Genomic DNA, 15,767 nt, shown 5'->3' with positions numbered 1-15,767 from the left:
ACTCATTACATGATGGGTGTCAATGGGTGATCAGCATGTGTGAAATGGCTGTTCCAGAACTAATAGCACAGGCAGAGTTTTTATAATGTTTTTCAGTGAAGACAGTTCACAGGCTGAGCTTACAAGTGACTATGCACCAGACTTCAGTGAACTCTGTCACTTTATTCTCTGACCAATTTCTCAGATGCCATTCTGAGCTACAACCTTGAACGAATTACGGTTTCATTCTGACATTCTGTATTTCATTCCATATTCTTCCGGATGGAATTGGATCTGTAATAAAGGAAATAAGCATTATAGAATTAAGAATGGGAAGGGAACCCTATTTCTGCACAAAGGATTGGAACGTGTCATTGAGTAAGCATATGCAGTAAAGTGGTGTAATGCTTATTTAAAATTTTAATTTAATAGCGAGGTTTGTAAGAGATATATCTCTATCACGCAACCCCAAAATAAATCTTGAAAGTTGTGATTTGCCCACATTAATTAAAATAATGAAATTTGCTGGGGGCATCCACTTCAAAACAATGAAAAGAAATTTCTTTTTCTAAAAAAAGAAAAATAATAAGCTACTGGACAGTAAATTAATGATGCTGTGGCAAAGGAATAAAAACGAATGTATAAAACCTAGAATAGGAATGCTAAATTAATGAGTTTCTGGTACAGTGTGTTCTAAATATACTTCAAACTGTTTGACTGTTGATGAAGCAATTAATAGACATAAGGAAAAGATGTCATAAGGGTAGCTCTGTAATTGGGAAGTAAATTTAACCATTTCTATGTGACACTAAATTGGATTTTCTCTCCCTCCCCCAGCTGGGCACCTTGTGTGGGTGAACAGCCCGCCCTGCCCTATATCTGGCACTGGTTCCATTTATTTTTCTGTAAAAAACAGAAATTTAGGGAAATTAAAGTCAACACTGCAATATCAATTTATTCGTTCCTTATTTTGTCTCAGAAATAATGATTGGGGGGGAAGGCTCCCACCCACCCCCTCAGTGACAGGCTTAATAATCAAATATCATTATGAAAAGCCAATATGAGTTTGTCTACCGAACAGAAGAGCATTGACGTTATTATAGCTATACGATATTGTTACATGACTTGTCTGTGCTGCTGTGTTATAATAATACAGATTTGTGTTCAGTGTAGATCTGCTTAAGATTTCTCTTAACAATTTCATAGTGACAGGTTTCTGCTGCCTGATATATATTTTTGCTTTCATGTTGTGTGCTAGGATCGCCTATATTTTGTCATGGAGTACGTGAATGGCGGTGACCTCATGTATCATATCCAGCAAGTAGGAAAATTCAAGGAGCCTCAAGCCGTGTGAGTGTCTCTTTCTCTGTTCATTTTCAAATCAGAGTTGTCATTTAGTATTTTGTTCTAGGGCTATATTTGTCCTCTCTCTTTCCCATCCCCACCCTGCCCCCTTTACTAGGGTGTGTCATTGGCAACCCTACGCAGTAACTCTGGCTTCCAAAAGCTCGTCAGTATTACGCAGATTTGTGAACTGTTCAGAACAATTACATTCTAGGCGCCAGTCATTTCCGTTATCTTCATGTAATTAAGTCACTGAGCATTTGGCAAGGAAATGTATTTCTTGGATCTCTGTATCCTGTGCGACTCTTAAACAAGCTAAGCAACAGTGGCAGTCACAAAAATTAGATATCGTCCGATATGACATATGCTATCTCCTGTTCACACAGCTTTTGTCAGGTTGTATTATATTTCTTTTAAGCTTTGTGTAACATTCTGGGCTGATACCGATAACTCTCTTTCAGGAGAGAAAGGGACATAGGCCCCTCCAGGATGAGGCCCCTGGTAACCAGCCAGAGAGCCCTGAGGGATCGAAAAGAGCAAGGAAGGACATAAAACAGAGGTCTGGAACCTTAAGCTCAGGCCCAAATGCAGACCTCTCTATCTGGCCCATAGAACACTCTCCAGGCCACATTCCTTTCTTGACACATTCCTTCAGTTATTTTGCTGGTTGTAATAAAGCCCAACAACAACAGCAACAACAACAAGCAGCCTCCCATACATGCACACAAACAGCCAAAAAAAGCCAGAACAATTTTTAAAATAGGGAGAGGCAGCGGTTCCTTGGCAAGTGCCACAATGGAAGCTCCAAAACATATTCCTGTATCTAATGCGGTGTCCTTTTCTTGCAGGTTCTATGCTTCAGAGATCTCAGTGGGGCTGTTCTTCCTGCATAAAAAAGGAATCATTTATCGGTGAGTATTCAAGTCGCACCCAGAAACACTTTTGTGTGCTCTGCAGAAAAACAAAGTTTGTCACCACCGGCGGAAAAATAGTTATGAGGGCAGGAGGAAGTTGGCTGCATGCATTCTCAGGAAGGAATAGGTTAGGCTGATAAATGGTAACTGGCCCAAGGCCCAACTAGTGAGCTTCATGGCTAAGTGGGAATTTGAACCCTGAATTGCTTGATTATGTGGTCTATTCTGGCCACCTTAGAGCATAAAACTGAGTATCTGGAAACTGAACAATAACCACAGCTGTTGCCACAATTCAGACTGAAGAAACAAATGTATTCCAATTTCCAAAATGAGAGTATACATACTGCATAAGTGGAAACTTCTGAACTCCCTTTGAGGGCAGAATACTTTAGGCAGAGTACAATACATGTTACAGTAGTTAGTTCTTGGAGTTTCACAGTATCTGACCACCTGAGATTCTCACACCTAACCCATGAGCACTCCCAGACTATGAACCTGTGTCACTGGAATTGAAATCTCCATTGGAGCCCATGGAGAAGAGCATTGTCGCCTCTTGTTTGGATTCAGACTTTTAATTTCTGTGTGATTTCTCATAGGGATCTGAAATTAGATAACGTAATGTTGGATCATGAAGGGCACATTAAGATTGCAGATTTTGGGATGTGCAAGGAGAATATGGCTGATGGAGTGTCAACGAGGACCTTCTGTGGGACTCCTGATTACATTGCACCTGAGGTACTTACTATCTGAGACGCGAAACACCATACAACCATTTCCCCAAGGCAACTGTGAAATGCATGTTTAAGCATCCTGTCCAGTACCAGATTCCTTTCACTGATAATCACATGATGATAAAAATGGTGCATAGTGACAAACTGGGGAAAACCACACCCTCCTTCTGGGCCTTCCTGAAGCACTGCAAGCCCAATTTGGATGGGCAGTTACAAATTAAGTACAGTGAAGGAAAACTTTGCCAAGCAGTTACCGTTTTCTTCGCCCTATAGGACGCACTTTTCCCCCTCCAAAAATGAAGGGGAAATGTGTGTGTGTCCTATGGGGCGTGTGCAGGCTTTCACTGAAGCCTGGAGAGCGAGAGGGGTCGGTGTGCTCTCCAGGCTTCAGGAAGCTATCCACAAGCCTTGGGAGCCCGCGGGAGTTCCCTTCGGGCTCCCAAGGCTTGCGGATAGCAGCCTGTTCTGGGGGCTGGGGTCGGGGGAAGCTCGGGTTTCCCCCGCCCCAGCCCCGCGCCTGGGAGGGAAATAATTTTTTCCCCTTTATCCCCCCCCCCAAAACTAGGTGCGCCCTATGAGCCGGTGCACCCTATAGGGCAAAAAATATGGTAATTTGTCTCTTAGGCCCAGTGCTACCCAACTGCGTTTATCCAAAAGGAAATCATTGACACAGCCAGTTTCTTTGAGTTTTATAGGTTATACAGCCATAAGAGTAAAGTCTGAATTTACCACACAGTTATATCTTGAATTAGTGTCAGTTAGGACTGGCTTGTTATTTACAGGCAAATAAATCCTTACTTGAATTAATATATATTCATATTTTGTGTATCTAGACATCATCTCTGTCAGTGAAGCAAGTGAGCCGAATGTTTGTTTTTTTTATTTGGCTCTCACCTTTCTGCTCACTTTCCTTTTATATCATGAAAGGGAATAATTCAGCTTCCCAATTACTTATGTCTTTGAAGTACACATTCTCCCAATTAGTGCCTCAGACAGCACCTGTTTGTTAAGTGTGAACACAGTTTCCACTCTCATTTTATGTGGCGTGCATTAGCACAGTAAGGCTGCCTTCCTGCATTTTATTTATACTGTAGAAATTGAAATGGAATAGAATTCAATTGATGATTCAACTAGTATGTCTTTAACCAGGGTTTGCAGATTTTAAAAAATGCCTTTAAAGCCCCAGAATAAAGCAATAATTGGTTCAATGTTAGTGTTGACTTCCTATGAAGTTCTGTTACTACAGCAGAGCAAAAGGATCTCGGTCTCTTCCATTAAAACCAGTGTTTACTAACATTTATTTTTGAAGTAGCATGTAATAGATCTGGTCTGCAATGTGAATTTCCACTGAAACACCTTGTTTAACATACTCAACTACTTCACCAAACAAATAACTGATGTTCAGTAGTCCTTGTGCAGATACAGCACTTAGGGTAGGTTTACACATAATGCTTAAACAGGTGTTATGTGTACAAGTGTCAGACTTGCACACTCCCTCTTTCTCCCCTGTGGCCAGAATACTGACTTCTGCTTAGCTTGTGTACAAAACTGTAATCTTGGTTTGAAACAGGCAATGGCTAAACAACCTAGCTTCATAACTCCTGATTCGAAGTTGGCTTACTGAGAATCATCCATGTGCTGCTAAACCATGGTTTAGCATTAAGTGCAAACATACCTTTAATTCTGGTTAGCACTCAATATGATTTGTTTCCTTAGCCCCTGTTAAAATCAGAATGTTTTACCTTGCCTTCCCTCTGGAGTTGATTCATAGGAAGATACTGTCAACATCAGTTTCTCCCCTTAACAAACATAGAGACTGGAGAGTTGAGAATATTGTCTTAACCATGGTTTGCTTGTTGCAGCTTTAAAACTTCATGCAAACCATGGTTGTAAACCCCTGATTGCACACTGTGGCCATTTCTTGCCCTTTTCAGTTTGCCACAGTTACAGATGTCTGTAGCCAGGCCCATGCAGAGCTTGTCTGAGGTCTTGCTCTTGGCATGCCAACATAAATCTGGCGGGTCTCCACCCCCCCACCCCCCACCCCGCTGGCTCAGCCCTCTGAGGCCTGTGGCTACTCCCTGTTCTGCATGGGCCTGCCTGTAGCTGTTCCTGTGAAATGTATGGAGATACAAATGTTAATTACATGAAGCTGAATCAACCAATTGTTCCAACTGTGTCCCTCCGTAGCATGACTTCCATATTTTTCCATTATCTTGATTTTGTTTATAAAATTATTTCTACAGAATATTTCAGTTAGATGTTTGATTAAAAAATAATAAAATCAACCTTAAAACATAGGTTTCTTCATTTACAATTCACAGATTATTGCCTATCAGCCATATGGAAGGTCAGTCGACTGGTGGGCCTATGGCGTGCTGTTATACGAGATGCTAGCTGGTCAGGTAAGGATGTTTGTGCTTCTGCATTTAATACTTCAATGAGTGAGCATTGATGCCAGGTGAATGACTAATGTGAAAGATGCCTTATTAGTAGAGAAATTAACAGCAGGGTTGTTAGATTCAATCGGTTCAATCCATATTTCCCCCCCAACGCTCTATGAAAGTTAAATCAAGTCACGAGATTATAATATGCACATTGTCTGCATAGCTAACAGCTCATCAGCCTTAATAACCAACCTGTTCCTGTGGTGCACACAAACTGATAGCGTTAAAGTATGTAATGAGAAATGCAAACACAGAGTGGCTGAGTTTGGTTGGTATCAGTTAGGTTTAATTTTGTTCTGCTGGCTCATGGAAGAGGTGATCCAGTAACCCATTAAGAACTAGCCTTCCCATTGAAAGCTGTGCTGTTTTCCATCACTGGGAGTTATATAGTTCTGCTTCTTTTGTCTCCAATACTTAGGGATTTCTGGGGAATCATCGGCCACTTTCAGATTGAAAATAGTTTGTCACCTTCCCTTATGTATGCAGCACAAACTAAAGCCTCATTCAGATGATCAAATGTTGGCTTAGTAAGCTGAAGTGTAAATGAGTTTTATGTACCTGGACAGAGTCCTTTTGCTCCTCCCTTCATGTGAGCATGGAAACAAGCCAGGAAGCTATGGCTAACCATGCCTTCATGTTATGTCCAAACCAGGAAACTATGGTTAATACCATTCAAACCATCCAGAACATAAACCCATTGGAACTTGTCTTCCTAATCTGGTTTGTGTGGAAGCCATTAACTGTGGTTTTCAGTCTGGATATAAAAGAAAGCTGTATCTAACTGTGTCCTCCTGATTTGTTTCCCATCTTGTGCAGAGGAAGGAGCAAAATAAGTGTGTGTGCAGTAAGCTCACTCATATCTTGATTTATTAAGCCAAGATTTGAACATCTAAACTTGAGGTGTGCACACAAACAAAAATCTTCAGATTCTGATTGGGTGCTTCATATAGAAGGCCTGTGGACCTTGGAGTGCTTCAGACAACACCTTTGCTCTGTAAACAGTGTTACTTTGTTTCTCTCCCTTGATTATATTGTCTCTCCATTGATTATAATGGGGAAATCAACAAACCGCTGTAACATTTTGTTTGTCAGAATTGGAATACATTTGTAGGCATAGCAGACACTTCTGAGGGGACAAAGCCTTCCAAATTCAGGTAGATTAGGCACAGACAGTTAGGTGTCTTTAAAGCTGATTTGGGGATGAGAACAGATCTTGCTGCTTCTGCCTCTCTTCCAAAAAACTGCTGGGGGTGGGGAAGAAACTCAAGCTTTTACATGCTCTTGTTTCATCCCTGACATTTGTATGCAAATGTACGTAATACTATGAAATGCATGCTAGGAGCAGCATAAATGACAGGGTTTTGTGGCACTCAGGGAGAGGAATCGGAAGGCGTATGTTCACTGAAGCTGGCCTGCTGCTCTGTTTGCCTCTCTAGGACAACAGCGCTGGCTGCTCCTTTGTTCGGTGGAATAGAAGCAAAGCCTTAGCAATGTATAGCTGTCACACAGTAGTGTGCACAGAATAGCGCATTATCTCATACTTCAGGGTTGACCTTGGCCACATTTTTGTTATTAAATGTATCTCACCTTTCCATAAAATTGTGATCAAGGCACCTAACAGCATAGATATTCATCTGAAGGTAATTAAAACTGCCTTCCTCCATCTGGTGCCTCCCAGATGTTTTAGACTCCATCTCCCATCATCCCTGACCATTGGCAATGCTGGCTGGGGAAGATGGGAATTGGAGTCCAAAATATATGGAGAGCAACAAGTTGGGGGAGGCTGACTTATGCTCAATAGATTAATCTACGTTTGAGTAAATATTCTGTGTTGACATTAACTCTGAATTACCCATTTAACATTCAATTTAACAATTACCCCACATTTTAACAGCCTCCATTTGATGGTGAAGATGAAGACGAGCTCTTTCAATCAATAATGGAACATAATGTTTCGTACCCCAAAGCAATGTCCAAAGAAGCTGTGTCCATTTGCAAGGGGGTAAGAAAGTTTGCTGCAATTATCTGTTTTGCTGTTCAAGTTATATACTGTATTTTACTGTTGAGATTATTAATTTTACTATTTTCTATGCTTTATTTATATAAACAAGCTATGGTGGTTTGAGATGCATCATCAGCCACATGTAACAGTTTTATACTTGGAGCTACTCCATGGATCAGGTGGTTTTGCCTGTTCATACTAAAGAATATATTGGAACTTCTGCCTTCCCCATAAGTTTCTGCTTTAATGTTTCCCATCTCATCGGATTCAACTGCAACCTGGTTGTTCCTGGAGGTCCCTTTCATAGCCACACAGTTTTGTAGAACCTAGGAGGCACAAATTCAATTTCATAGGTATTAGAAACTGAAGAGGGAGCTCCCAGATCTTGCACTGGTTCTAAAGATAGAAGCTGGTGGCAATATAAAGTAATTTTTCTATCCTTATGGTGCTTGAATGTAAAGGAGATGCTCAATATCTCAGGGAGGATTCTAAAATTTGATTTTGTGCTCCTTGGGTCTGCATTCTTCCTGTTCTTTGTTTAGTTTGGTTTTTGTTTCATTCCTTCAGAGTACAAATGGCTGCTATACTTTAGGGCACCCTGCCCCAACCTGGTTGCCCTCTAAATGTTCTGACCTACACATGTGGAAGTCCTTTGTGGGGCACCAGGTTTGGGAAGGTTGCTTTAGGGGGAGGGAGTTGCTTGTTGTATTTCTCTGTTTTCAAGATGATGATGATACCACTGATATTATTACTAAACATTTTATTAAGCTCTGTTAATAGAAACATTTGTCATCTGGAGTCCACCTTGTTAGATGCATGCAGTGATCTAGAATGTTGTCATCACTATATATCAGCTCTGTTAATAAAAAAAAATCATTAGGTCCTTTGGTTGTTCACTAGACACTTCTGAACCAAAACTTCCTTGTTCTATTAATACAGAAAGAATTTTGTGTTTGAATTGTTTACTTGCATTCCTGAGTATTCTGAAGGCTGCTTCGCTCATAGAAGGCTGCCTTCCTCAGTAGAAGAAAATGGTCACATCTTTCTTTGTATTTAAGTTTATCTTCTGTCCACCCTTGAAATTAATTTCCAGTTGTGCAGCCACAAAAGGTCACTGCCCTAGGACCTTATGGTAAAGGGTGCGTAAGAAATCTAACAAAGGAGCTTCATTTATTGCTCACCTGCACGGCTAGGTGCATTTGCATCGTGTCTTGCAAATTGAGCAGACACCTCCCACGGCAATATCTGCTTCAACTCATGCTTTTAGGAGGGCATACTGTCCATAAATTAAGGGGGGGGAAACAGCTTATTTACTCCCCGATGCAGAAATCTTTTCTGAAACACAGATGGATTTTCCTTCTTCTTCCTAGCAATTCAACCTGATCCATCAGCAGGAGAGCAGTTATGCACCTGTTCCTAACAGAGGAGTTTATTTCACTGTAAAGTAGGGGGAACATATACAGTACTTATGATAAGACACCATTTCTGGAGCCAGCTGCTCCTCAAACAAATGCTTTAGATGTGCTCTGGTTATTTTATATCCAGAAACAAGCCTGACATTTCCTTAGATCTCTGGTGCTCAACCTGCACAGTCCTTCTTTCCATTTTGTAATTGTGACAAAGTGATAATCTGCATTTGGCTTCTGTCCAAAGATTCAGAAACTCTGCAATTAACAGTGCAGTCCTAAGCATGCATATTAAGAAGTCCTATGTAGCTTTGGTAAGTGGGCTTAAAGGTAAAGGTACCCCTGACTGTTAGGTCCAGTCGCGAATGACTCTGGGGTTGCGGCGCTCATCTCGCTTTACTGCCCAAGGGAGCCAGCGTTTGTCCGCAGACAGTTTTTCCGGGTCGTGTGGCCAGCATGACTAAGCCGCTTCTGGCAAAACCAGAAGGTTGGCAGGACCTGGGACCAAACAACGGGGGCACACCCCGTCATGGGGATTCGAACCGCCGACCTTCCAATCGGCAGGCCCTAGGCTCAGTGGTTTACACCACAGCACCACCTGTGTCCCAGTGGGCTTAGGATTCCCCTATAAGACACTTTAAGTGTTAGAGAAAAACAGGTCTGCTTTATTGACTTTAGGGGTCTTAATAAGGAGATGCTGCAGAAGTGAATGGAGACATTAATCTACCCTACCCTCTTCCTCTCTTGAGTACCCAGGGTGGCATACAGATAAGCAAAGAATACAAAGGAAACATTTAAAAACCGCACAAAATTAGACCTAATTCACACATTCCTATACTGTATATAAGTTGCTATCCTGTTAAAAACGGTGCAGCCTTGAAAGTGACTTCTCCATGTGGGGTTGTGGTTTTTTTTTGCTGTCTGTTTCATAGTTTGAATTGTTTTGATTTCTGCTTATTCTAACTCCGCATTTATTCATGTTGAACACATAACTAGAGATGAACATTAAAGAAATCGCTGAGGTGTTGAAGCCGGTAGACAGACCACAGAATTCATTGAAACCGTACTCCCTGCAACCATCCATTTGCCCTCCTTTTTAAGAGAGCCATTCAAGTTACAAATATAAAGGCTTTCTCCTTTTCCAAGATCATGCTTCCTCCACGCAGATGGTATTGATCAGATAAGTAGTAAATATACAAATGAAAAAGAGGCATACTTGTTGCCACTGGGTTAAATCGCATAGTGGCCTGGTTTGCATGTCATGCTAAGCCAAACTCTGGCTTAATGCGAGCTTCTGGACTCCCAGGAAAGAGATTGTGGCTGCTTTGTGTCACCCTGGTCCTTTTCCTGCCATGCCAATGGTTTGGGCTTAGCATGTTGTCAAACCATGGCTCTAACAACAACGTATAACCAAGACTTGCTCTTGGTTTTACATCTCTTGGGTTGTCCAGGAGCTGAGGTTCAGGTGACATGCTAAGCCACGGCGTGACCTAGCTTGGTTTGGTGCAGCAGCAAAATGTCCAAGGAGGAGTAAAGAGGCCACAATCTTCTCCCAACGAGCCAGTATTTGGCTTAACATGATGCGTGAGCCAGGCCAATGGGATGGCTAGAGTGTGCCCAAAAGATAAAGGGTAAATTACATTTCTTACAGTTTCAGCATAATGGAATTTATCAAGTTTAATTGGCTTGTTTAAAAAAGACAACAAAGTAAAGGCTGTTTCCAGAGATAAAAACATGACCAGGTTTGCAACAATTAAAGGACATTTTCAAATATCCTATTCCCAGCCACAGCTCTACTTTGTTGCTCCCATTCTGGAAACCTCTTTTCATGAGTTTTGTGCTTGATTTCCAGCTAATGACTAAACATCCTGGAAAGCGTCTTGGCTGTGGGCCTGAGGGGGAGAGAGACATCCGAGAGCATGCCTTCTTCAGGAGAATTGACTGGGAGAGACTGGAAAACCGAGAGATCCAGCCTCCCTTCAAACCTAAAGTGGTAAGTGACACAAACAAACACTTCCTTTCCCCAATGAACTGTTTCTGGAGTTGTTGGTTTTTTTTTAAAAAAAGAAACATTTAAAACTTGTTTTGTTTTTCACAATTTAAGTACACAAACTACAAAAAAAACCATTGAGCTTCCCGAAAAACACATTTTCAATCCCAATTATCCCAATTATCGTAACAAGTTTTATACGTATGCTGAAATATGCTCAAGTTTGAAACAGCAAAGAGAACAATAGAATAACTCAAGTAGCCTTTGCAGCATTCAATAAAAGAGAAGCCAGAAATGGCACTACATCATTCTAAGATTAAACATCAAGCACATTAGCCCTTACACTTTTGAGTATGGAGTGAGAATATACTCACATCATTCAATGGAGTAGGCAGGTACCCTGTAATCTCTTTTTATATCAGCCACCTGTTTTTAGCACTTAAAACTAAAGTAGCAGCTGAAGTTGATAGATACAATTGGATCCAGTCACTGTGAAGTGTGTGAAACATGTCAGTTTCATTGGTAGTTCAGTGGAGTGACAGTCTTATACAGTCTGCATTTTTCTCATTGTTCCTTTCCCTTGCACTTATACTTTTGCCCTTCAGGCTTATCGCTTCTTCACTTCTCTGAGTGAGAATCCCAATCTGGAATACCTGTGGTTTTTTAAATTCCATGTGTGCCTGGAAGTTTGATATTAATAATCAAAATAAGCAGCAGCATATCACAGAGTAGGGTAGTGCTGGTTTTTCACCTCATGGGAATTCATCAGAGTTTCGTTAATATTTCTTGAATTTTGTATTTCATTTCCTTTTTCACACAAAAAAAACCACCACCCAAAACTTTGGCTCTCAATGTCAGTTGAAATAAATAACAGTAATACTTTTTAATGTGTTTGGTAATGCTTGCTATGCATACTTAGATAATGGAAAGCTGTTTTTCAGCTTTGGTGTGGGCAGCTGAAGGCTTTGAAATGCTTCATAGTTTATGAACATTACATTTAGTGGAACAATTAATTGCAGTCACATGCTGCTTAGTACAGAATAAACTGGGGACCTGGAAAGAGTATTCTCTAAAACGTCTATTTTTGGTTTGTGGGCTGGAATGCCACCAAAAGACCCACCAAGCTAAAGGCCTTTGTGATTGTCACAGCGTTGCTTGGTTTAAAAACAAAAAAAACCCCACAGCAAAAGGGTAAGAGTGTATCATTTGAAACACTTTCCCATTTATAGCAAACCAGACATTAAGGTGGTGCATGTTGGCAGAATAGTGACAGACTAATGACAAATCCCACTGTAGGGCAATTATGAGTCATAGCCATGGCCACATAATGTTGAGATTTTAAAGAATGTAATATAGAACTTGTGCCTCTCTAATAGCAGTGTAAGCATTTGAGCTTCAGGATGCTGCAGCAAAAACCGAGGTTAAATACATGGGAGGGGGCTGAGCAGCTAGCGGGACGTTATTACTCGTGCTATTCTACAGTTTAGCTGCTGCAGATGAAATGGGAGTTCCTTGACTAATTATTGCTCCCAGTCCTGTTAGGCATACATCTACAGAAGCAGGCTCCTGCACACATACTGCTAACTGAATTATGAGCCTTGTAGATATTATCTACACATTTCCTCCCCAAATCTTCCCACTCACTGGTTAGGCAGGATCACGTGAGCAAAAGGCCCTTACTGGAGGAGGAGTCATCTCATGCTCTCCAGTTCAGAAGGTCAAGCAAGAAAGAGGATAGCTCAGTTGGTTAGAGCAGGGTTTTGATAAGACCAAGGTTGCAGGTTTGATCCCTGTGTGGGCCAGCTGTCTAATTCTGCATTGCAAGGGGGTTGGACTAGATTATTCTCAGAGTCACTTCCAATTCTATGATTCCATGTATATTTCTATGTATACTTCTGGCTCACAGGACTAGAGTCATAGTACGCCAGTCAACAGTTGGTTATGAGGTGGTGTGGGGAGATGAATTTATTCCTCTACCTGAGTCCTTGATAAATGCTATTGTCAATTATCTGACCAAGGAGCTACATGTGCACAATTCCAGACTATGTTTCTCTGGCTCAAGAGCTATGATTGTGATGAATTTTTTTAACACTTCATGACCATCAGGTATCTGTCTGTATATGTGAGATTTTTTCTGGCCGTCTGTACCATATATTTGAGGCATGTTCCTCAAGCCTTCTTAGTTATTTCATTGTAGAAATGATCACCCATGATATTCTGTTGTGGGACTATTTTATATATAGCTCAGATAATCTGAAATAAGGAAGAATCTGGGTAGCTAATATATTAGTCCTTAATTAAATTGTAAAGGTAAAGGGACCCCCTGACCATGAGGTCCAGTCGTGACCGACTCTGGGGTTACGGTGCTCATCTCACTTTATTGGCCGAGGGAGCCGGCATACAGCTTCCGGGTCATGTGGCCAGCATGACTAAGCCACTTCTGGCGAACCAGGGCAGCACACGGAAACGCCGTTTACCTTCCCGCTGGAGCAGTACCTATTTATCTACTTGCACTTTGACGTGCTTTCGAACTGCTAGGTTGGCAGGAGCTGGGACCGAGCAACGGGAGCTCACCCCGTTGTGGGGATTCAAACCGCTGACCTTCTGATCGGCAAGTCCTAGGCTCTGTGGTATAACCCACAGCGCCATCCATGTCCCTAATTAAATTGTAGCATGTATTAAAACTTCTGCCTTTCACTCGAGAGCAGTCAGTTAGGAGCTTGTGTGAAGTACATATATTGGACATTTGTGGTAATTGCAATAGCATTTCATGATTTTTAAGAGGAAAATTCCAAATCAAATGTTTCTGAAGTACAAGACATTTAATTCAATATTAAATAAGGAGAATACCATAGTTGAGTTTGCCCACACAGTTCTCTTCTAATGTTGTGGACTACAGCTTTAATCATAACAAGTAGCCATGCTAGCTGGGGCTCATAGGAGTTGTAGTCCAAAACATTTTAGGAGCACCTTGTTGGCTACTCCTGATCCAGCAACTCAATCTTTTTTTTTTTTTTAGTGCAACTGTTGGAAGTGTTTACCTATAACTGTTGTCTGATGGAATATGCCAGTGACAAAATTGCCTGCCACGTCCCTTTCAAAAGCTGCTTGTGGCATTTGGAGTCCCGTCCCCCCCCCCCCGCCAATTCCCAGTGACATCTCCCCTTGGTTTTTCATCTTTATTTTACAGCTATCTAGAGTCTGAGTACATGCATCCTTCAAGAAAGAAGGAAAAGAATACTTAAAATGAAAACTTATGCAGTTATAACAACAGTAGACTGGGTTGCAAACTAGCTTGCAGGGGGAATCAGTACAAAAACAAAAAATTCATAAGCTGCCCTGACCACTCCTAGATTCTCATGAACAAATGCTCATGTAAGATCCGAATTATTACAGATTATTCAACTGTAATGAGCACTAAAGTGCTGCTCACGCAAAGTGCCACCACAACAACTGGAATCCTTGCTTTGTTTCATTTCATGTATTATATTTCTACGCTGCTTTTCGCTCACACCAATCACAAAGCACTACGGCACTCATAACCCTTAAGGCAATATTAACGACATTAAAAAAACCAACAGTCAAAAACAAACTAAGCACCACTTAATTAATACTGTTGAATAGCTTTATTATTACTTACTTCACTTGAATGCATGCCCTAAGATAGTTGGAGCTGTTTGTATGGAACAAAACAATATGCGTACTGCGCTTCATTCATCGCTTGTGTCGAAAAGAAATGGTACAAATTCGCGAGGTCCAGTGCAATTAGCACACTTTCAGAACACTGTAGTGCCTTTGTGGGGAACCTTTGGCCCTTCAGATGTTGCTGAACTTCAACTCTCATCAGCCCCAGCCAGTGTGGCCCTAGGCATGGCGGGACTTGGAGTCTAGCAACATCTGGAGGGCCACAGCTTCTCCATACCTGGTGCAATGTTTTAAATTACTTCAGAACTTACAGCAAGATTCTCTTTTTCTGACTGATTTTTTTCTTCTTCCCACCTTACAGTGCGGCAAGGGCGCCGAAAACTTCGACAAGTTCTTTACCAGAGGACAGCCAGTGTTAACACCGCCTGATCAGCTGGTCATTTCTAACATAGACCAAGCAGATTTCGAAGGGTTCTCCTATGTCAACCCACAGTTTGTACATCCCCTGTTGCAGAGCTCAGTATGAAAACAATAGACGCGAAGAAGCCACACAGTGAAAAATTGTCCTTAGCCCTGGAGTTTTTAGACCTTTGCCTTGTTGATTCCATTTGGGTCTGAAAATTGTAGGGGTAAGAAGCTGGGGAAGATGCCAAGGTTTACAGCAAAGATCGTGTGGTCTCAGGAGATCACCACATACTACCCATTGTATTCATCTAGGAATCACTGCTGCTTTTAGGTTACTCTTACGAAGCTAGCCTTTGTCATATTTTTTTTTATAACTTCTGTTGTTTCCCATTGTACCCTGCACCTCTGGGATTCTTTCCTTTCAGGGGGTTAATTAAGAGTATCATGTAGACTTGGGGGGGGGGGAATAATAATAAGCAAATCTGAATTATTGCATGTAGAACCCTGTGGGACCAGGTCTTTCTTTGGTCTGCTTGGTGTCACATGACATGATGAATGGCTGGGTAATAGGCCCGGAAATGTAAAATAATTGAAACAGAGAGAAAACAAGAGCAGAATGGGGGGGAAATGCTTCAATGTTAAAAATTGAGCATGTATACCTATTACAGCAAACAAATGAACAAATCAGATCCATGAGATCTTTGTAAAATCAGTTGATCAAAGTAGCGGCAAACGTATGAAAATATGAAATGGAAAAGATAAGATACGTAAGATTACTATTAACTGAACCTATGATGAACTATCTCAAAGGTAAAACTGCATCATGCTGATAATGTGTATTAACTTTAATCTCCATGAGATTACACTGTGATCCAGGGTGCCATTTGTACTGCTTAATTTTTGC

The 15,767-nt window shown here is 41.3% G+C and overlaps 1 protein-coding gene across 3 annotated transcripts in view; it reads left to right on the top strand.

Annotated features, from left to right (window-relative positions):
- Window positions 1-15,550, top strand: part of PRKCA (protein kinase C alpha) — a 184,133-nt gene extending 168,583 nt beyond the window's left edge. For 2 of the 3 annotated variants that reach the window (XM_053375349.1, XM_053375350.1), the window contains 7 exons: window positions 1,238-1,329; window positions 2,172-2,234; window positions 2,834-2,972; window positions 5,293-5,373; window positions 7,310-7,417; window positions 10,676-10,816; window positions 14,820-15,550. In XM_053375349.1, the coding sequence (XP_053231324.1) occupies window positions 1,238-1,329; window positions 2,172-2,234; window positions 2,834-2,972; window positions 5,293-5,373; window positions 7,310-7,417; window positions 10,676-10,816; window positions 14,820-14,984 (789 nt within the window). In that variant the 3' untranslated portion in view covers window positions 14,985-15,550. The other variant, XM_053375351.1, reaches the window with a different exon arrangement.
- The last annotated feature ends 217 nt before the right edge of the window (window positions 15,551-15,767 follow it).

Source organism: Podarcis raffonei, chromosome 2 (assembly GCF_027172205.1).
Source record: "Podarcis raffonei isolate rPodRaf1 chromosome 2, rPodRaf1.pri, whole genome shotgun sequence".
Taxonomy (NCBI): Eukaryota; Metazoa; Chordata; class Lepidosauria; order Squamata; family Lacertidae; genus Podarcis; species Podarcis raffonei.
This window is presented reverse-complemented; position numbering and strand designations above follow the sequence as displayed.